This window comes from Grampus griseus (assembly GCF_964374135.1).
Source record: "Grampus griseus genome assembly, chromosome: 6".
Classification (NCBI taxonomy): Eukaryota; Metazoa; Chordata; class Mammalia; order Artiodactyla; family Delphinidae; genus Grampus; species Grampus griseus.
The window spans coordinates 56247687-56269295 of record NC_139000.1 but is presented as its reverse complement, the minus strand read 5'-3'; the positions used below and the strand labels follow the sequence as shown (position 1 = coordinate 56269295).

The 21609-nt window shown below is 39.9% G+C and overlaps 1 protein-coding gene across 1 annotated transcript in view; it reads right to left on the bottom strand.

Annotated features, from left to right (window-relative positions):
• UHRF2 (ubiquitin like with PHD and ring finger domains 2) overlaps positions 1-15309 on the bottom strand; it is a 74969-nt gene extending 59660 nt beyond the window's left edge. The window contains 3 exon segments of the mRNA XM_082657591.1: positions 491-750; positions 8908-9141; positions 14858-15309. Of these exon segments, the coding sequence (XP_082513717.1) occupies positions 491-750; positions 8908-9141; positions 14858-15010 (647 nt within the window). The 5' untranslated portion in view covers positions 15011-15309.
• Positions 15310-21609: the final 6300 nt, after the last annotated feature.

Sequence of the window (21609 nt, the reverse complement as noted above, 5' to 3'; positions counted from 1 at the left end):
AAGGCTATTACAGGGATTTCCCTGGCTGTCTGATGGTTGAGACTCCGCACTTCCACTGCAGGGGGCGTGGGTTCGATCCCTGGTTGGGGAACTAGGATCCCACATGCCCCACGGCGTGGCCAAGATAAATAAATAAATGAATGAATGCTATTACATTACACACTGTTATATACTTTCTAGAATATTATTAAAATACATAGCAAAAACCCTAATAGAGGACCAGACAAAGAGAAACCCTTACATATTAAATTAAGCCAGGTATTAGGATACCCAAAACAACAAACCACTTAGGAGCCAGATGCTAAATGTTGAGGAGCTCTTATTATATTACAACCACTAAACAAACAAAAACAAATGGTACTAGACCGAACATGACCCCTAGATGATTTCTTCTGAAAGACTATTATTTGAAAACAATCTTGAGATAGAAGATTTTTTTGCTTCTACAAACAAAAACATGAATGAAGTCCTCAATAGCATGAGCACTTACTCATCATACTCGATATGATAAATTACGTCTTCATCAGCAGCAACAGAATCTGAGTTAGACGTAGAGGGTACATTGTCCAATTTATTTGTGTTCTCTTTGGAATTATGATTTATATTTCCATTAGTCCTTTTATAAGAACTGCCATTCTTCAGTGGAGTTTTGCCACGTGAGTGTCCATCAGAAGCTCTAGTAACACTATGTATACGTGCTTCAAACCAAGCACCAAGGGCGACATCTCTGGCATCCACCAATTCATTTACCTAAAAAAAAGTTTAAAATTAGTTAATGAAGCGTAATTTCATCTACTGCTTCAAAAACATTAATATAACTCAAGTTATTTTGAGGGTTATCATAGTTAATATTTGCAGATATTCATGTTTAAAGTAATTTGAAAGATTAGAACGAAACTATTCTTTTTGGATTATACTGTCAAATCTGTTATTTACTAATACGAAAATTAACTTTCCTCCCAATATCCTTCAATGAAATAGGTATTTTCTTTAACTATTCCTTACCCATATCTATATTAGACTTTTAAAATATAATTCTTGTGTACCCAAGAGTTATTCTGGCATGTCATTCATTAAGAATGTCACTAACAGGGCTTCCCTGGTGGCACAGTAGTTGAGAGTCCACCTGCCAATGCAGGGGACACGGGTTCGTGCCCCGGTCTGGGAGGATCCCACATGCTGCAGAGCAGCTGGGCCCGTGAGCCATGGCCGCTGAGCCTGCGTGTCCAGAGCCTGTGCTCCGCAACGGGAGAGGCCACAACAGTGAGAGGCCCGCGTACCGCAAAAAAAAAAAAAAAAAAAAAAAAAAAAGTCACTAACAAAAAGCCAGAACTCTGAAGTATTATGACTGTGATATTAATTTGTTCCATTAATTTCTTCAGAATCCTACAGATAATTTACAGTCAGTCCAACCAGAAAACACAGTATTAAACAGAAAATAAAACTCGAAAACGAGGGACTTACGCACATGTACAAAGGAAAGAATCTAGTGAACCTACCTATACAAAATGGAGATAAGTTCCACCAACAGCAAGTCACTAGCAAATGCATTATTTAGTACCTCAAAGAACAAAGAAAATATAAAGAGAACAGAGCTATAAACATGCAAAATGTATGTAGTCAACTCTAGTGGATGATCCAGAACTAAACCATACAATCTAACAAAAGGAAAACGGTATTAGAAGACAGGTATACCAGAGAAATTTAGAGTTACCTAAGAAATTGGGTTAAAAAAAAAAAAAATCCTGTCCTAAAAATGCTGAGGGAATTCGTCTAAAGGTCAAAGCCCTTTCAGGAGCAACAACCAAGAGACATCCCTTCAACTTTTTAAAAACTCTTTAAAAAGAAAAAAAACAGACATTACTAATACAAGATCATTACCTAATCAAGCTAGCTCTTCCTGAGGGTCTAAGACCACTTAAGGTATCCAACAGAACTCTGACGGATGGTATCACATGGGGTAGGGGTGGGGGTTAGTATGTACTGAAGTTAATACCCATATACCAGGTATTATGCAAGGCTCCTTTAGTTAGGCTTGTCTAACTAACCTTAATAATTAATAAATCATATTTTACAGGATAAGAATTTAAGGCTCTGACAAGTTAACTTGCTCCAAATGAAAGTTAATAAAATGTAAAACTAGGATTTGAAGACACCTTGACCTTAAAGCTTATGTTTTTGCTACTATTCATTAGTATACATTTTGTAAGGCTATAGCTACCATAGTGATTCCTCTGATGGATCTCAGCAAAGCTGACTGAAAACCTTCTGGAAAAAATTGACCGTTCTCGATGCCATTAAGGACATTTGTGATTCATGGGAAGAGGTCAAAATATCAACATTAATAGGATTTAGAATACATTGATTCCAACCCTCATGGATGACTTTGAGGGGTTCAGGACTTCAATGTGATGGAAATAGCAAGAGAGCTAGAATTAGAAGTGGATCCTGAAGATGTGGGTGAATTGCTGTAATCTCATGGTAAAACTTGAATGGATAAGGAGTTGCTTCTTATGAATGAGCAAAGAAAGTAGTTTCTTGAGATGGAAGCTACTCCTGCTGAAGATGCTGTAAAGATTGTTGAAACAGCAAAGGATTTAGAATACTATATAAACTTAGTTGATAAAGCAGTGGTGGGGTTTGAGGACTCAACTCCAATTTTGAAACAAGTTCTACTGTTAGTAAAATGCTATCCAACAGCCTTGTATGCTACAGAAAACTTGTTTGTAAAAGGAAGAGTCAATCTATGACAAAGTTTCACTGTTGTCTTATTTAAGAAACTGCCACAGTCACCACCATCCTGGATCAGCCAGCAGTCATCAACACGGATGCAAGACCTCCCACCAGCAAAAAGATCACGACTTGCTGAAGGCTTAGATGGTTATTTTTTAATAAAGCATTTTAAAATTAAGGTATGTACACTTTTAAAAGAAATTATGCTGTTGTACACTTAATAGGCTATAGTATAGTGTAAATGTAATTTTTGTATGCACTGGAAAACAAAAAACTTGTTTGACTTCTTTACTGATATTCTTTTTTGTGGTTGTCTGGAGCCAAACCCGTATTATCTCCAAGATATGCCTGTAGCCACATTTAGAGAAGAGTCTTTCATGTCCAAGTATTTGATAAAAACCCAAACAAACAAAAAAAACCCAAGTATGAGAGGCAAGGAAAAATCATTAAAAAATAAAACAGTACCAAGAGCAAATACTTGAGAAATTACCATAGCTAGCTGTAGCACTTTGTATGTTCTGTGGAAAACACACAAGCTCTGCAGATAAACCTCAGTTTAAGCCCTTGCTTATCACCTACTAGATGTAACCTTGAACAAGTTACTTAACCTGTCCCAGCCTCAGCTTCTTTTATAAAGTAACATACTTTGCAGTATATTGAGAGTAGGTGACAAATCTGTATGATGTGCCAACCTAGCAAACATATAGTAGGAACAAATGAAATAACTCTCCTTCCACTAAGTATCAACATATGTCCTATGTTAAACTTATTAAAACTCATAGTATGGTCGGTCTTATTACCATACCATGCTTATTTAGTAAATACATTAGCCATTTAACGTTATATACGTTACCTCCTTTAAAAATTACAATGCAACGTCATTCTTATTTTCCAATTAGGTTCAGAAGTGAAATACACTTGCCCTCAGAAGATACACAGCTAGAAATGGGAGCTAAGTTGATAAAGGTTTCTCTAACTCTGAACATGATTCTCTCATTATACCGTGTTTCTTCAGAGTTACAAATCAAAACACAATACGGTTCCATTTATATAAAGTTCAGAAAGAGGAAAATTAGCGATGCATACATAGGTTAAATGTTACTAAGAGGTTAAGTATAATAAAAGGTTAAAGCTAATAAAAAGTAAAGTATTGACTACCATAGAAGTTTGGGTAGTAGTTACAACTAGGGAGGAGGGAGTTTAATCAAGAGGGGCACATGAGAAGCTCCTGGCGTACTGCTGTTCTATTTCTTAATTTGAGTGGTATTTATGGACACTGACTTCATAATATCTTGTTAAGTTCTACTCTTATTTGTTGTCTATTACATTTCATGATCAACAAGGTTAAATAAAGCAGCACTGCACTATAGACAAGACAGGAAATATAGGAAATCCATGATTTTTACTTAGTAATTACTGATAATTTTCCTCTTTATTTGCTACAATAAGCATGGACATGTAAAAAGTTTTAACAGTGCCACACACTTAGCTAAATCCTAAAAGCTTACTATCATCATGCTAAACAGTTATTATTTAAGCCAGAATGAGTCATTTCAACAGTAAGATCTGATGTGAGTCATACAAAGCTTCCACATCTAAAAACCAGAATTAAAACCAATTTAGGCATCAGAGGTCCACCTGGTTTCACAAAATAAATTACTTCCTAGAGCCAGTGTGATTCAATGTGTTGTACAATGGGAATGGATGGACCCAGCCTCTGCAATCTTCCACAGACTTTCTAAACGTGATAGTGATATCTGGTTTCTTACAACGTATGAAAAGCTATCTGAAATTGACCAAATATCGCTCAAAGTTATCAAATAGGGCAAAACAAGACTGATACTGGATAACAACTTCAGATTAAAATTTCATCTTAAAGTTTAAATGTTTACCTATGTCTGTTTTGAGTACACTACTTTGAAAATCCACTTTTTGTGCCTGCTTATCATGAGGTCCAAAAATATTCTTAGGCAAAAGGAAGGGAAAGCCTCCAAATCTGTTTGCTCATCCATAGAGAAAAATCTTTATAAAGCAAAAAATTACATAGGCAAGAATTCATGAAGAGGAAAAAAAAACCTCCCAATTTTTAAATGATTCAGACACAATTTAATGAAATTTTGATATACTCACTATTCAGAGACTCACTCTAAGGAAAACAGACAAAATTCAAAGCAAACTCAAAATAAGTCAAAAGTAGAAGCCTCTGAGCATTTTCAGGCTAGCCCAAAAGAATATCTAATATAATTATGAAGGCAGAGGGCAATATCATCTGTTTACCCCTCATTTCTAGTACCCAGTACAAATATACACTAAATATCTAAATATTCAATGAATGGATTATCCAGAAATAAACCCTTCTATATGAAAAAGTCACTAGTCAAAATTTCAAATATCTATGACAATTACCGAGCTTCACCCAAAAAAGCAAGTTTGTGTTAGTCTCTTCAACTAAAGAGGAAGGTTAAGTGCAGCTTTGACTAAACATATTACTTTACAAATAACAGTAGCCTTTTGAGAGTTCACATGCCAGGTTCCAAGTGTATTTCTAAATGAGGAAAGGGAGACAATGTACTTACTTGCCAAATTTGTCCAACTCAGAACGTGGCTGAATTGAAATTTGAAACCAAGGTTGACAACAAAGCTCAAGTCCTTAACATCTATGCTATATATTAATACGAAATATAAGAGATGTTTAAAAAACAAAACCAAGTACTAGAGATAGTTGACAGCCAAAGTGCTAACACTGCAAATAAAAAGCAAAGATCTGCTAAGAGAAGTAGTTTCTCATGATGCTTGTCTGAATTAGTTTGGGGGAGGGGACACAACTGGGTATTGAGAAGTGTGCTAAACAGAGAATTTAAATTGACCTTAACTACTTAACCTTGCTTAATCTCAGATCTGCAGATTCATAAGCTGGTCCTCTCCTATGAAAACAAATTCATACCTACATGGCCCAAAACAAATCAAGTCAAAAGTAGCAGCTTCTAAACTGTTGCCCTTAAAAGTTAAAATGTAATAATGTAAGCTTAATATGGACACAGATGGTTACATAAATATTTATAGATACATGGATATACAGGAGTTATTATACATACTGCATGTATTTCCTTGCTCTGTCAGCTGAGGGCCCTAAAAACAAGGACACCCCAGTAGCAAGGAGCACCTAGAGCCCAGATCTTAGTTTCCAATACCATTCTCCAATTAAAGGAACCAAGGCTCCTTGGAGAAATGGTTGACTGCAGGACTGGGGCAGGAAACTTACAAGATGAGCCCGAAAGAAAAGCGCTAGCGCTAGTGCCAGAAAGAAAGCGCTTCAACGAAAATCAAAGGAACCCAAAATAATGGGGGTATATGGAAGGGACACAGGAGAAAAAATATCCATACTGATGTCAATAAATGACTGAGGAAATGAAGAGACAAGTCTCCCGCATAAAAGAATTCCCAATAATTTTTGTAGATAATCTGACTACATGCAGTTTGGGCTGCATATAATGACTTCATCTCAAAAAAAAAAAGTATGTAAAGGGGGGTGGGGGAAAGTAAACTGACAGTGAAGAAATGTGACACACACTACACCTTGGCCGGGTGATTATGGTTCACATCAACAGTAGTAAGTTACTACTGATGTAAAACCTAAATTATAATCACCAAATAGAATGTTGACAGTACAGTGCCCTAGATATGTGATGAAAATAGCACTTCACCTCTGTGCTCTTCCTCCCAAAATATGTAAATCCAGTGTAATGATGAGGAAAACAAATGAATCCTAACATGGCATTTTACAAAATACCTGACCAGTACTCCTCAAAACTGTCAAGATCATCAAATACAAAGTCTGAGAAACTGCCACAGCCAAGAGGAGCTTAAGGAGACGTGACAACTATCTTAGTATAATACTAATGTAAATGTAATATGGTGTCCTAGATGGGATTCTGGAACATAAAAGACATTAGGTACAAGCTAATGAGATATGGTTCATTAATTATAACAAACGTGCCACACACTGATGTTAGATGTTAACAACAGGGCAAACCAGGTGTGGGATATATGGAAAAACTGTAGTATCTTCCCAATTATGCTGTAAATCTAAAACTGTTCTAAACTAACAAGTTTATTTTTAAAATAATGTGAAAAAATATCAAGTAGAAAGTTTTGGTAACTGAAAGAGTGATGAAATCAATGAGTGACATAGACAACAATTTGGCAAGTGGGCTTTCAATATTAACAATTCAATCTGAACTGTGAGCACTACATAAGGCACTAATTTATGTAAGTTTTGTGCATATCATGTAAGTTTATTCGCAGACTTTTGTTTTGTTACTATACTTTTTTCTTGTACTAAATGATCACAGTAAGGAAAGCTACTGGTATTTCAACAGCCACTCTGCTGATGGCTCATAATGCTCTAAGGTATCTTCTCAGCTTTCCAGGTATTCCTAAGTAAAGACTGCCTTCTCCAGTATTTACAACACTTTGTTTTCTGCTTACCTGTATCATCTAGCACTTCTAGAAAGATGTTAAACAATAGCATTAACGGGCTTCTTTGTCTGGCTCCTGTCTTTAATGGGAATGTTTGTGGCTTTTCCCCACCATTAAGCATGATGCTGGGTGTGGTTTAAAATATTCATCTATTCCATCTGTTCCTGTTACCAAGGATTTTTTTAAAAAATCAGAAATGAATTCAAATTTTTATTTAGATGAAGAAAACAGATTAGATCATTTGTTTTCTTTGGTTTATTAATATGAAATATTAAAATATTTCTTAAAAATGAACTATCCCACTTCCTGACAAACCACAATTAGTCAAGGTATGGTCTTCTAATATAGTTATAATTTTATTTGTAAAACATAACTTAGGTTTTACATCAATATGTAGTGATAATAGTGTGCTTTTTATCATGTTTCAAGTATCAATATTACACTAAATTTATAGAACAAATGAAAGCTCTTTTTTTTTTTTTTTTTACATTTGTGGGTCAATTTAGATATCGTCATGGGTTTAAAGCAATTCCTCAGTGTAGCCAGGCCAGGTACTTTGATACAACTCTTTGCCAGTTTTGATTCTTTCCATTTTTATGGATCTGTTTGCATTTTTCCATAGATCTCTATTTGCATTTTCTTAATTCATTTTGTCTACCAATCTTTAATTTTTTGCCTTGAAAACGCTCTGAAAATTAAGTTTGGGTCCCAGTTTATCCCAACCAGTAAGAATTAAGAAAAAATATAAGGATAGAAAAAGATGGAGCAAAACTGTCAATTATTCCCACAAAATTTACTAGAATTTGAAGAGGTTGCTAGATAACAAAGGTCAATAAATAAATCAATTGCATTTCTACATACCAAACGAACTGCAATTTTAAAAGGCAACCATCAAAAACAAAGCTAATAGAAATAAGTCAAAGGTATGTAAACAGAAAAGTAATTGAGAAACATGTCAAAGATCTAAATTAATGGAGACATCTATCATTCATGAATGAAGGACTCAACGTTGTAAAGATGTCAATTCTCCAAGCTGATCTACAGATACAATATGCACTGAAGTTCCACCAGCACTTTTATTTCTAGGTAAAAATTCCTAAAGAAATTCTTGAACATGTATACCAGGATACACATAGTTGGTTCAAAACAGCACAGTTTAAAACAGCTAAAACTGGAAACAGCTCAAATACCTATTAATCATGGATTAGATAAATGTATTGTGGCATGTTAATAAAACGGAATAACATAATAGTGAAAAATAAAATATCTATATGCAAAAAAGTAAAAGTTCAAATACAGGCAAAACAAAACATTGTTTAGAGATACATACATAAGTAGTTAACACTAAAGAAAAATAAAATGACCAGAGTAGTGAGAAAAAGTAGTTTACCTCTTAGGGAAAGAGAGGGAGATGTGTTCTGGTAGGGGCACACAGGAGGCTTTAAAAAGGAACTGCTTAACCTTGGTGGAATTACACAGGTGTTTGCTTTATTATTCTCTGTACTGTACATATACATTTTATACATTTGCCTATATATCTTTCACTAGTATTTCAAGATTACTTGTAAAAGTTAAAATATTAACAGCCCAATCTTTACTCTCAAACAGCAATCAATGTTTTCTTGTTCACAACACCCTGAAGAGAACATATCTATATTCTCACAATTAACCAGAAGTCTGAGGAAGACAACATACCTTGTATAGTCCAATGCCAGGATCAATAAGAAAATCACGAGTTGATGTAGACGGCTGACCGGAAGGTCCCACCCTTGGGGTTTTCTTTACTTTAGGTGGACTATTAGAACAGGGTTTGGCCTGTACATCAGTCTGTTTAGATGTGCTAGGAAGGTCAGGGTCTGGACGAACTAGCAGCTGAATTATATCATTCAGTCCAACATCATAATCAAATAAAGTATATCCATTTTCTAACTAGAAAAAAAGGATAGAAAAAGATTAAAATGCTTCTCTCAAAACTCAATCTTTCTACATCCTTAGTTACTCAAATGTCCTAGCTAAATTATTAAAATAAAATACAGAGCACTGAAATTTAGTGATTGTGAAGCCATTCCTATGGCCTCTGATGACAACATCTTTTCAGGACCTCAATAAATTCTTAAGAATCATTCTATATCAACTATAGGGAAAACTGATAGCCACTGAAACCAAAAATGTTATCACTGCTGCTGTGACCTCATCACCTAGGCAGAAAAACTCTAAACTTCAAGTTTTGTGTATTTTAATGAATCTACAAGAAAGGTGAATTTTGAAAGTGAACTGTTTTATGACCTTGTGTTCATAAGGACATTTAACCATTTTATCTTTCTGAAGCAGTAATTTTTAAAAATCAAGCAAAAAAAATTCAAGCAGGAATAATTACAATTCTTGCTTATGCTACTCCAACTTGCTCAAAGTTCTCTGTAAAGGCGATCAAGTTGTATTATGAAAAGTATTCCAGGATGACTAGTGAATAAATTATCTTGCAACTTACCCGTATTTTGGCAGGGTCTCTATAAAGGACTGAATGGCATCCACCAGCCCCACCCCCAACCCCTCCCAAATACGGTGAAGTCCTAATCCCAAGTAACTCAGAATGAGACCTTATTTATTTGGAAATAGGATCTTTACAGATGTAATCAAGTTAAAACTAGATGAAAAGGGTGGGCCCTAATCCATTGTGATTGGTGTCCTTATAAAAAGTTTAAATTTGGACAGACACAAGGGGAGAAAATAGCCACGTGACTGGAGTGACACATTTACAAGCCAAGAACACCAAGGACTGCTAGCAAACATCAAGAAGCTAAAGGAAGCAAGGAAGGATTCTTCCTTAGAGCCAGAGATGGCATGGCCCTGCTGACAACCTGAGTTCTGGCTTCCAGCTTCCAGAACTGCTGGACAATAAATTTGTTGTCTTAACCCACCTAGGGTTTGGTACTTTGTTACGGAAGGCCTAGGAAACTAAGTCTCCATTTTGTTTCTTTATAAAAGTCAGTTGGCCATTTCTCTAAACTCCTTGAAGTTCAGAACTACCATTTCCCCGGAAACATTACCAATTTAATCCCTAGTCATTCTTCCCTCTTTGCATGTAATACCTGTCACCATTCACAGCTCTAACACAATAAAGCCGTATGTGAGAAGTCAACCAAAGAGAAAAGAATGAGAATCTGTCCTTGAATGACAAACTTACTAATGTACTACGTAAGGTAACTTTAATTCAAGTGGTCCAAGAATACACTTGGCACAATCCTGCACTCTACAGGTGTTCACACCGTTAAACAGAACAAGGGACTGAGAAATTCAAATTTTCCAGTGGGGGAATTAAATGAGACATTATCTCACAGATTAGTTAACATACTTATTTCAAATAAGTCTAAGGAGTCTTCCAAGTCAGTAAGCAGATAAGCCCTTATAGGGACATGATGTTAACATGGCTTATCTGATTAAAAAAACAAGAACTCCTAATCCTGAACTCCTGGGAAAACCTCAAGAAGCAAAAAACTACACATTCACACCTTCATTTTGACTTTCTCCAACAGCATCCCCTCCCCCCCTCACCTCCAAGTAAGAACACACCAATTCTGTAACAGCTGAAAAAGCGCAACTTTGATTAAACATACAGCTGTTGCACATTATGACAACTACAAAAAAATGTCATGTTCAAAGTAGGGAAAAAACTAACAGCACAGAACATGCAAATTAACTGGTAGGGCATGCCCCAAAATGAAGACAGCTGTTAAGGTGATGAAATAATTGGAAATCCAAAGTATTTCCATAAACACTTCCACTGAAATTTGAGGAGTCAGTGAGAGGGACCTTGGGGGCATTCTTATACCCAACCCCTCTGACTAGTTTCTAGGAAGTGATCAGAGTAAATATAAGCTGCTTAAAGTGAGACTTGGTTTGAAAGGAAAAGTAGTATCTTAAGTCATAGTGAAGCGCTAAGCATATGAAGGCATGAAGCCCTGTAATAGAAATTAGGCCCACAATAACAAGTAACCACTTTTCCTCAATTACTCACGCTCGCTAGGATAGCGACTTTTACCCAGATTATATAGTGCTTCCTAATTCATAGGTACCCTCCCAGTTTTCCTGAAACAGTGATTATTATTCACCACACTGAAAGTTCCACAGAGTTAGGCTATTGTGAAGAGTTGCGAAGACTGTTGGAATGTTATTTTAAAAGTACTGGAAATTCCCTGGCAGTCCAGTGCTTAGGAGTCTGAGCTTTCACTGTGGAGGGCCCAAGTTTGATCCCTGGTCAGGGAACCAAGATCTTGCAAGCTGCACAGCTAAAAAAAATAAGAATAAGTACTAAAGTTCTCCCAAATTTAATGAAAGTATTGATTGAAAATTACCTGCACTTAAAGTATGCTGAGTGGGGGAGAAAAGGACTGGGTAATTTGGAAATTACAAACACCTATGGGTTTCATGCATTTAACTACAGTCCATCAATGTCTCACAGCAGAAAATGTTTGATAACTGCCATCCTAGAAGATGGGGCTGCAGAATTTACAATATTAGAGAGGCAGGACTAGTCCTAGAATTTTTTCCTTGAATTGGGTTAAAGAAATTCCAGGTAACAGTAAGAACGGCAACAGTGCTGCAAGGGAAAACTAGGAAGCAAACACCAATTGGCAGTGGCTGAGAAGGCAGAGAAGTCATTCCCAAGGGGCTAATAAGGGATGCAGGTGGAGGGCATTACACTTTCACAGCATATACACTCCTCCGTCTCCCTCTCCCCCTCTTCCCCTCTCTCTCACTCTCACTCCCTCACTCCTTTAAGTAGGCAAACACTTTTACTTTGTACTTCATGTGAAAACTGAGTCCAGGGGCAAAAGGCAACTAACTACTCAGTTTTTCTTCAGTTCTGGTTCATACCCCACATCTACAATCTATTCTAAGAGTCCCTACAGTGATACAGGGAAGGAAAGAGAAGCGGGAAGAGAATCCCTTCGAAGTAGGAAAAGCTCTGGATTCTCAAAAAGATGTATAGATCCACCAATATAACTCTTCCTTAAAAAAACCCCCCCAACCTCCAGGGTGCAAACTCAACTTCCCAGAGAAGAATATCCAAATGAGGTTACCCTACTTTAACTGGAACTTACAGCCCTGAATTGAGGCTCTCCATTCTGACTCTCTAAAGTAGAGAGAATCACATAATTACAGAGCTTCTCAAGCTTCATTTGCATACAGACCACCTGGGGACCTTGTTAAAATACAGATTCTACTTCAGTAGGTCTGGTGTGAGGCTCCCAGGTGAAGCTAATGCTGTTGGTCCTGCTGATCCAGGGACCATACTTTGAACAGTAAGAAACTAGTATGAGGCTGACTATCCTTCAACATTCATTTTCAAACTCTGGTGCTCATCAGAGTCTCCCATGGGGTCTTGTTAAATTCAACCACTTGCAATTCTGGGGTGAGCTGAGCATCTATAATAAATATCCACAGGTGATTCTGATGTTTTCCAAGGATTAAAAGCGGCAGACTAACATACAAAGGTGGGGGTAGGGGGGAGACCATTTACATCATGGACACTGTAAATTTGTTTTTATTTATGACATTTTTCACTATGTGGAAGTAAGGCATCTTGAGGAAGGGGTGGCCTTTTTCTAATAAGCACAAAGGCATTTTACAGGATAAGGGCAGCCCTGTGACATCAATCCAATAGTAGGACACACTATCCTGTCCAAGGACTATGAACACCAAAGAGGAAAGGAGAATAGAGATAATAATCACTGCCATGGCTACCTGTCAGCTCATAAGGAACAAATACAGCTTCAGCAATGTCTTCCTTCTGTCTCCAACTAAGTACAGCACCCAAGGTCCATTCCTAATTCCTACTGGTTTATCCCTATAGTGAAATCAAAGTAGGGAGTTATCAACTGTCCTGGGCTAGGAGGTACATAATGTTGTTATCCTCAAGTTCTTCCCTGAACCTGGAACAGCCTCCTGGTTTCCTGAAAATGTACCCTGTTGCCTTGAATTTATCCCAATCCCTACCTTCTCCTAAAGACAGCCAGGTGCACATTTTCTTTTTATCATATTTGATAATTAGACTGTAAGGGGTGTCGCCCAGGAATACATTTTCACGCTTCATTTCTATCTCTGGTGAAGTCACCAAAGTATCCCAGGAATTCATGTACTATTGTTCCTAGCTAGAAAATAAAATTCAATAAACTCGATTACATGCTTTTCGCTTTTGACCAAAAGATAAAAAGGTGTCAGCCACTGGAGGCACAGCAATATAAAGCTACATAGTTTTTAATACACAGATATTTATTTCTAAAGCAAAGTTTACAACTAAATTGAACAGCTGTTTTTACAAGTCTAACACTAGAAGATCAATATAAAACTGGCTACTAACACATATCAAAGACGCTATCGTTTACTTGAAAACAAAAAAACCCCTGGCTCTTTCTCAGAGTGTAATCTTGTTACTCTGAAATTTCTGGGCAGGTTTCAAAGGGTAAGCCTAGGAAGGGGAGAAAAATATTCCTATCAAACCCTTTGGCTGTAGGAAAACGGCTACTTCTACCAAATCAAAGAGAGTTACACTTATTTCAAACCACAGGATTGGAGCCAAACTATGATCTACCAACTGGAGGATGCCAACTTCTTTAGTGGATTAACGTTTTTGTTTTTGTTTTTTAAAAAAAGGCAATAAAATAGGATGGGTCTGGGTCTCTAGGTACAGGCCATGTGAGTAGGAAAAATCTTCTTCAATGGACCAGACCAAGGCTAAACTGTTCAACTACCAGCGACGCCCACAGACACCCTCACCGCCAAAAAACACTTTCAGCCTTCAAGTATGTACCGCTGGCTATGCTCCAATTGCTGTGTTAAAAGCTTGAGTGAGGGGTCTAATTAGAAGGTGAAAAATAAGAGCAAGACGAAATCTTTTACACTGCTTTTCACTCTGCGAACAACCCCCTTGGCAAACACTGGGCAGTTTAAACCTGTCCCGGGTTACATCAACAGCTTCTTTAGCCCAGGTCTCTAATCTGCCCCACAACAGATTCGATTCTAGGAAAAAAGGTGAGGGAAACGAGTGCCAAAAGTTCTGTAAACCCTTCGAATCTTCAGTATATATAAATCCCTTCCACAGTAAGGAGGAAGACTTCGGGTCTTGAGCCCCAGAGGGAGCAATGTATGTTTCCCCTCCTATTTGGGAGCCGGGAGCCCGGCAGAGATACGGAAGCGATACGAGCCGTGAGCCGGGTCAGCGCGGCCGGGAGCGGGGGGCCTCCGACCCTCCCCACCCGCACTTCGGCATGGCCGCCAGAGCCCGCTGCCCTCCCCGCCCTGCAGGGGCCCCGGACCCCACCAAGCGCGGGAAGCGAGGGAACCCAGGCGCTCTGGCGGGCTGTGCCTGCGGCTGCTGACCCGCTTGGTAAGGGCGGTGAGGTCTCGGCGCTCGGGGCGCCCCCGCCGAGCGCACCTGCAACGGGGCCGGCCAGGACCCCGCTAGGCCCCGTAGGCGGGCGCAGGGCCGCACTCTGAGTCTCGAGGGTTGCCCACCCGAAGTGGAGCTAGGTGCGCTCTGCGTGCGCCGTGCACCAAGCCCTCCGGCCCGCCCAGCCCACGCAACCCCGTGGCGCCCCGCTGCCCTTGCTCCGGCTTCCAGAGGGGTGCGGTGGGCGCGCCTCACCTGTTTGCCCCGGTAGAAGAGGCGCTGGCACTCGGGCCGCACGTCGAACAGCGCCCACACCCGTTCGCGCAGCTCCTCAATTGTGGCTTTCCGAGACACGTCCTCAATGGTGCGCGTCTGGGAGCCGTCGATGGTGCGAACCTGGATCCACATCTCGGCGCCGGGAGAAGGGGCCGGCTTCGCTTTGTCTCCCCCTGCGCTCCGGGCGCCGCGCCCCGCCCGGCCCGCGCCGCTTCCCCGGCTGCTCTGGCTCTCCGCGGCTGGCGGGCGAGCGCGCGCACAAGCGAGGAAGACCGACCAGACGCCGGGCCCGACAGGCGGCGGCGAATACTAGACCGCGAGCCCACCTAAGAGAGCTGAGGAGGGAAGGAAACCGGAACCAGTCGGAAGCGCGGTTGCTTTCGCAGCCCCCGCCTCACAAATGGGAAACAGCCTTGTCTGCACCGCGCGGAGTGTTTACTTATAGAGCTCTAGCTCCCACATGGAGGTCACGGCGCCAACCCGGATCTCGCGAGATCTACGCCGGGCTCCGCCTTAAAGAGGAAGCGACCAGGGAAGTGGCTATGGACATGAGGGAACTAAAATGGGCGGGTGCGGGGAGGGCGGGGCGGAGGGGCGGGGCCGCCGAGAGCCGTTACTTGCGCCTCAGCGTGCACCTGGGCCCTGGACACGCCCTCTAGTCTTCGGGTGTCTGGCGGTTACAAGGCCGCCCACATGGGTTGCACCTTTGGTCTCGGTTTCGCGACCCAGGGCGCGAGCGACTCCTCAGGCTTAGCCGATTCGGTTCTGTAGTCTCAAAAACACACCAAAGATGAGAAACTCTGACGTGCACTTGTATGATCATGAAAAGCGGTGTGCGTGCGCGCGGGCGCGGCCTAAATTTGTGAGAAAGCACGTAAGGAAATGAACCCGCTTCACCGCGCTCAGCCAGACACCGCCAGCCACGCGGCCTGGTGGGGCCGGCCACCCAGGAAAGGCCTTGGGGACCCTTCTGCTTCGCGAACTCGTTTCCCGCCGGCCCGAATGCTGCCTTCGCGCGGAAACCAGCTTCCTGGGGTTTCCCGCCGCTGGGCCGAGGTGGCGACCTTAGGCCTGCAGGCTGCGGGGCCGGCTGGGATCGCCCTCTACGGGCCCGCTGCGCTCACAACCGGACCTCGGGCCACGGAGGCGTTGGTGCCGCCGCCCGGAGGGCCTCTCGCGGTTTCCGTTTGTGGACCTTCCGGGTTAGTGAGCATTTGGCCTAAGGGATTGCGGGGTCATGCAAAACGCTTTTAAAGGATGCAAAATTACACACCTCCGAAAAGGACTTCCAGAGAGCCTACCAGGAATAAATTCTCCGAAATAGGCCCAAGCAGGGTTACCTAACACACCTAACAGTGGGCTTATTTCAAATAAGAAGGGAGAGAGCATATGAAGGTAGAAAAAACTAAATGTATAAGCTTTGGACTTAATAGTGGCCAAAATCCATAACGTAATTATTCAGGCTGGTGAAATTATTACCCTAAAGGTAGAGCAGCATTTTTGTAATAACCACTTAAAATAACTGCAAGTACAGAGAAGTCCAGTAGTATGATAAAAAAAGATGGCCCAACACGGGAAGGACAGAAAAAAATGGAATACAGATACACACTTCGGTCTCTACTCTTGTTGAAAATTTTACATTCACTGTATCCTCTAAATATAATTCATCTTGTCTGCTCCTGATTTAAGTAAAGCAAACACTGAGTATTCATTACATGTGTAAATATTAAGTATGCTTATAAACTGCCCCAATAAGAGATAGCTATTTGCTATTATAGGATATGCTATGCCATTGCGGAGGCATATTAAGATTTTTTTTTTTTAATTCTCTGCTCACAAAGAATTTACAATCCAATTCAGATAAGATTTAGAAAAAATTAAAGAGTAATTTAATACTAAATAGTGTGTTGTTGGTTAAAACAACAATTAGAGATGAGTGAAGGGGGACTAGAATGATCTGTGAGCTTAAAGATAGGGGTACAACTTGACCTGAGTTAACTGGTATATTGTAATGAAGGCAGCATTTAAGTTTTCAGTTTGCGGATTGAGATAGACTTGAATTGTAAACCCAGTTTTGCCGTTTTCTTAAAATGTGATCTTGGACGAATTATTTACTTCAATTTCCTCAATGTAAAATGGTGCTTATAACATCTAATGAGTGTAGAGTGTTTAGCATAGTGCCTATCCCTTGCTGCTACACAATAAATTATTTTTGTGCTATTATTATGGAGAGGATTTAGTTAAGTACAGAATGCCCAAAGAGGAGAGAGTGCTTAAGCCAAGACAGGAGGTATGCATTTTTACAGGTCAGAAGAGATTGCATATAAGAGAAAGGTTGACTAAATGGAGAAGAACACAGTGTGAATATTAGCATTCAAAGCAGTAGATTTTGTGGGCCCCAGGGAGAAACTAAGGTTTTTAAAGGAGTCCACTGTTGTGATTAAATATGCCTTTGGAAAGACAGAAGAAGGAATGTGGAAGGATGCCTTAGGGAAAAACTAAGGGACAAGGAGAGGAGGGGGAGATGCTGTCAGAAAGCTTATTGAAGAGGCAATTGTGTCAGTTTTGGTGAAATTTGTGGCAATGGGTGAGAGAAGAAAGGGTAGCTTCTAGAATATTCTAGAAAATAAAGCCTATCAGACTTGTAGAATGTGTGGATATGAGTAGTGAGGAAAATGGAATGCTAAGAATAATTCCCAAGTTTCCAGTTTGGGAGACTTAAACGATGGTTTTGGTAGATGGTGATGCTCTTAACTAGAAGAGGAAGCAAATTGGGAAAATTCAGTGAGTTCCCTTTGCACTGTGTAGCATTTGAAATGCATCCAAAATATACCTAGATGGAGATATCTAAGTGACAGTTGGAAATGCAGGTCTAAAGTTTTGCCGGGAAGTAGAAAAGTTCTGAAAGAGGAACTAGTCAAGATCTCCTGTACTCATTCCCATAAGACAATTTGTCCTTCTTAATGTGGTGGGTCTTCCATGGAGAACCCTTGGTGGTGGGGGGGGCGATGGAGGGAAACTACTGTCAAAATTGGGTATCTACTGGGACAGTATAGGATTTGTGTTAATCTAGTCAGCGTAGATCCCAAATGATTGACAGGACAGGGCTTAGAGCTGTGAGACTCAGAAAAGATAAATTTGTCCTGTGCAGACCAAATTAATTACATCTGGAAACATGAGCTTTTGTGAATAGTATGTTACTTAGGCTATAAATAACTGCAAAGACTGATTTTATATGTAACAAAATACATCCTTCTGTGTTTCTCCACATAGTGCATGTTGTAACTAAGGTTTTCTCTTCCCCTGCAATGCTGTTGTCTGCTTAGGAAGCTGCCGGGTTTTAAAAACAAGATAGAAGTTCTCTGACAAAAACCATCATATCAGAGTTCTGACATACCATGCCTTATTACCAGATGTGTAGCTGAAACAACTTGGATGTGAGCAAGGAAAGAAAAGAGGAATTACTTACATGGATGAGAAGCAAATACTAAAGTTTATGCCATCTGTCATGATTCAGTATTCGTTCAAGTTAAAAGAGGCAAAACAGAAAGATAAAAGATTGATCGTAGAACTAATTATTCTAGAATCTTATCACCCCTCACAATATCTCATTTTCTCAACTAATGTCTCAAAGTTAACACACACACACACACACGCACACACACACACACACATGTAAAGTGAATTTCAATCTGGTCTCTAAAGTTCTGATTACCAACTTTTCATCCGCACATCTTTGATGATTACCTTCTTTTCTCTCCTCCAGGGCCACTCTCTACCAGCTGGCTGTCCTGGAGTTCAAGGGCAGAGAGTACATCAATGGGGTCAGTGCTCTCAGGCTTCCAACTGAGTTTGGCCAGTGGGGAGGAAGCACAGACAGGAAACTGCAGGATGGGAAGAGAGGGAGGTCAGTATATTTATTCCCCTGGCTTTCTTCCTGAAAGGTCACCTCGCCTTCCTGGGAAGTCACTACTCCTCCAAAACTGACCTGCTCTGCATGACTCACTTTTCCATGTTCTGGTAACCTCTCCCTTCTTTTCTTTTCTTTTCTTTTTTTTTTTAATTTACTTTTGGCTGTGGTAGGTCTTCGTTGCTGCATGTGGGCTTTCTCTAGTTGCAGAGAGCGGGGGTACTCTTCATTGCGGTGTGTGGGCTTCTCATTGCGTTGGCTTCTCTTGTTGCAGAGCATGGGCTCTAGGTGCACGGGCTTCAGTAGTTGCATCACGTGGGCTCAGTAGTTGTGGCTCGCGGGCTCTAGAGCACAGGCTCAGTAGTTGTGGTACATGGGCTTAGGTGCTCTGCAGTAAGTGAGATCTTCCCGGACTAGGGCTCGAACCCGTGTCCCCTGCATTGGCAGGCGGATTCTCAACCACTGCACCACCAGGGAAGCCCCCTTCTTTTATTTGTTTGGGTCTAGGGATTGTAACATTTTTACAGTGCTAGATTCGTACATATTCCTTCAGTTCCCTATACCTTGGCTCACAGCCTCTTTTTTTCCCCCTTTTTTCTTTTAATTGAAGTACAGTTGATGTAAAATATTATATAAGTTTCAGGTATACAACGTAGTGATTCACAATTTTTAAAGGTTCTATTCCATTCATAGTTATTATAAACTGTTGGCTATATTCCCTGTGCTGTACAATATAATCTTGTAGCTTATTTATTTTATACATAGTAGTTTGTACCTCTTAATCCCCTACCCCTATTTTGTCCCTCCTCCCTACCCTCTCCCCAGTGGTAACCACTAGTTTGTTCTCTATATCTGTGAGTCTGTTACTTTTTTGTTATATTCACTAGTTTGTTTTATTTTTTAGATTCCACATATAAGTGATATCATACAGTATTTGTCTTTCTCTATCTGACTTATTTCACTTAGCATAATACCCTCCAAGTTCCTCCATGTTGTTGCAAATGGCAAAATTTCATTCTTTTTATGGCTGAGTAATATTCCCATGTGTGTATATGTGTGTGTGTGTGAGAGAGTGTGTATTTATATCTCACATCTTCTTTATCCATTTATCTGTTGATGGACATTTAGATTGCTTCCATATCTTGGCAATTGTAAATAATGTTGCTATGAACATTGTTGGGGTGCATGTATCTTTTTGAATTAGTGGGTTTTTTTTAATACACAGGAGTGGAATTGCTGGGTCATATGATAGTTGTATTTTTAGTTTTTTGAGAAACCTTCATACAGTTTTCCACAGGCCCACACTCTTTTAATTGGTCTCTTGTGGGGAAAAACAAAACATTAAAAGTCCCTTAACTGGAGGTTTTCTATTATAGTTTCTAATGCTATTTCTAAAAGAACTACATGTTACAAGAAGTGAACTAGAATTTCCACTGACTAAAAAGCACTTCATATCGTGATTCTTTACTTAAACTAGCCATATTTTAAAGGGTGTTCTCTTTTTAATAGAACCACAGATTTTTATTGTGGAAATCTACTTCATAGATTATTCCTGTCTAAGCTCTTTAACAAAGGAGAAAATGATTTGGACAAGGACATGTAGTCAATGAGTGACAGGATTAGAGCTTAAATTTCCCATATCCTTCCTCTTTAGCCAGTGTTCTTTACCCTTCAGCTATCTGTCTTTTATTTCTCTGGAGGCCTCCCCATTCATTTTGTCCAGAGAATAATCCTCATCCTTCTTGCAGTGAGTGCTCTGGCTCTTTGGAATACCTGATGGTTCAAATAGGAGTGGGGATCTGGGATTCTCATTAAACACCTGCAGTTTATTCCTGTTTTCAGTCACATGCCTTCTGAGATTGGTCCTTCTTATTGTTCAACCTTTCTGAGGGTTTTCGGATCAATTTTGCTCAGATTTCTCCACTGAAGGCTGTTAGGGTTTAACTTCCTGATGATGGGGTCAATTTAGTGTTCAACTTCCATTTACAACTTGCTCTGCAAAACAAATTTTAGAGGTTTAAAATAATAGTCATTTTACTGTCTCTAAGTTTCTGTGGGACAGGAATTCTGAAATGGCTTAGTTGGAAAGCTGGAGCTCTGGATCAGAATATGTCATGCTGTTGCAGTCAGATGCAGTTAGAAGTGGAAGAACGGGGACTAGAACAGTAGGGAACTAGCTAGGCATCTCTCCGTAAGAAGTTTCAGGACTTCTCCATGTGGTCTGTCTCTTTGGGCTGGATTGGACTTTCTTACAGCATGGCTGCCTCAAAGCAGTCAGGCTGCTTACATGGTAGTTGAAGATTTTAACAGTGAGAATTCCAGTGAGCAAAGTGTAAGCTGTATCACTTGTTATTGCCTAGTTTGAAAGTCACATGATGTCACTTTTACGATATTCTTTTGACCAAAACATTCACAAAAGCCCACTCAGTTTCAGGGGGAGGGGGTAGAGACCCCGCCTCTAGATGGGAGTGGTGTCAAAGCCACATTGTAACAGTATATGGGATGGAAGATGTTGCAGCCATCTGGGGGCAGTAGAATCTGCAACATAACTCCTCCATCTAATTTTTCCTTTTTTTTTTTTGTACAACCAAGAGTTTTCAAGTTATGAAAGGCATCAGTCATACAAAAAAAGGTATAGAGAATAATATAATAGACACTTTTGTATTCACCACCTTGCTTTAGAAATAAAACATTTCAAATTGTTAAAACCCCTCTCTGTTTACATTCCTCTTTCTCTCCCTTTTCCAAAGAGATAAACATTGTCTTATTTATTATTGTCATGCCTGTCTTTATACTTTTAATACATGTATCTCTAAACAAT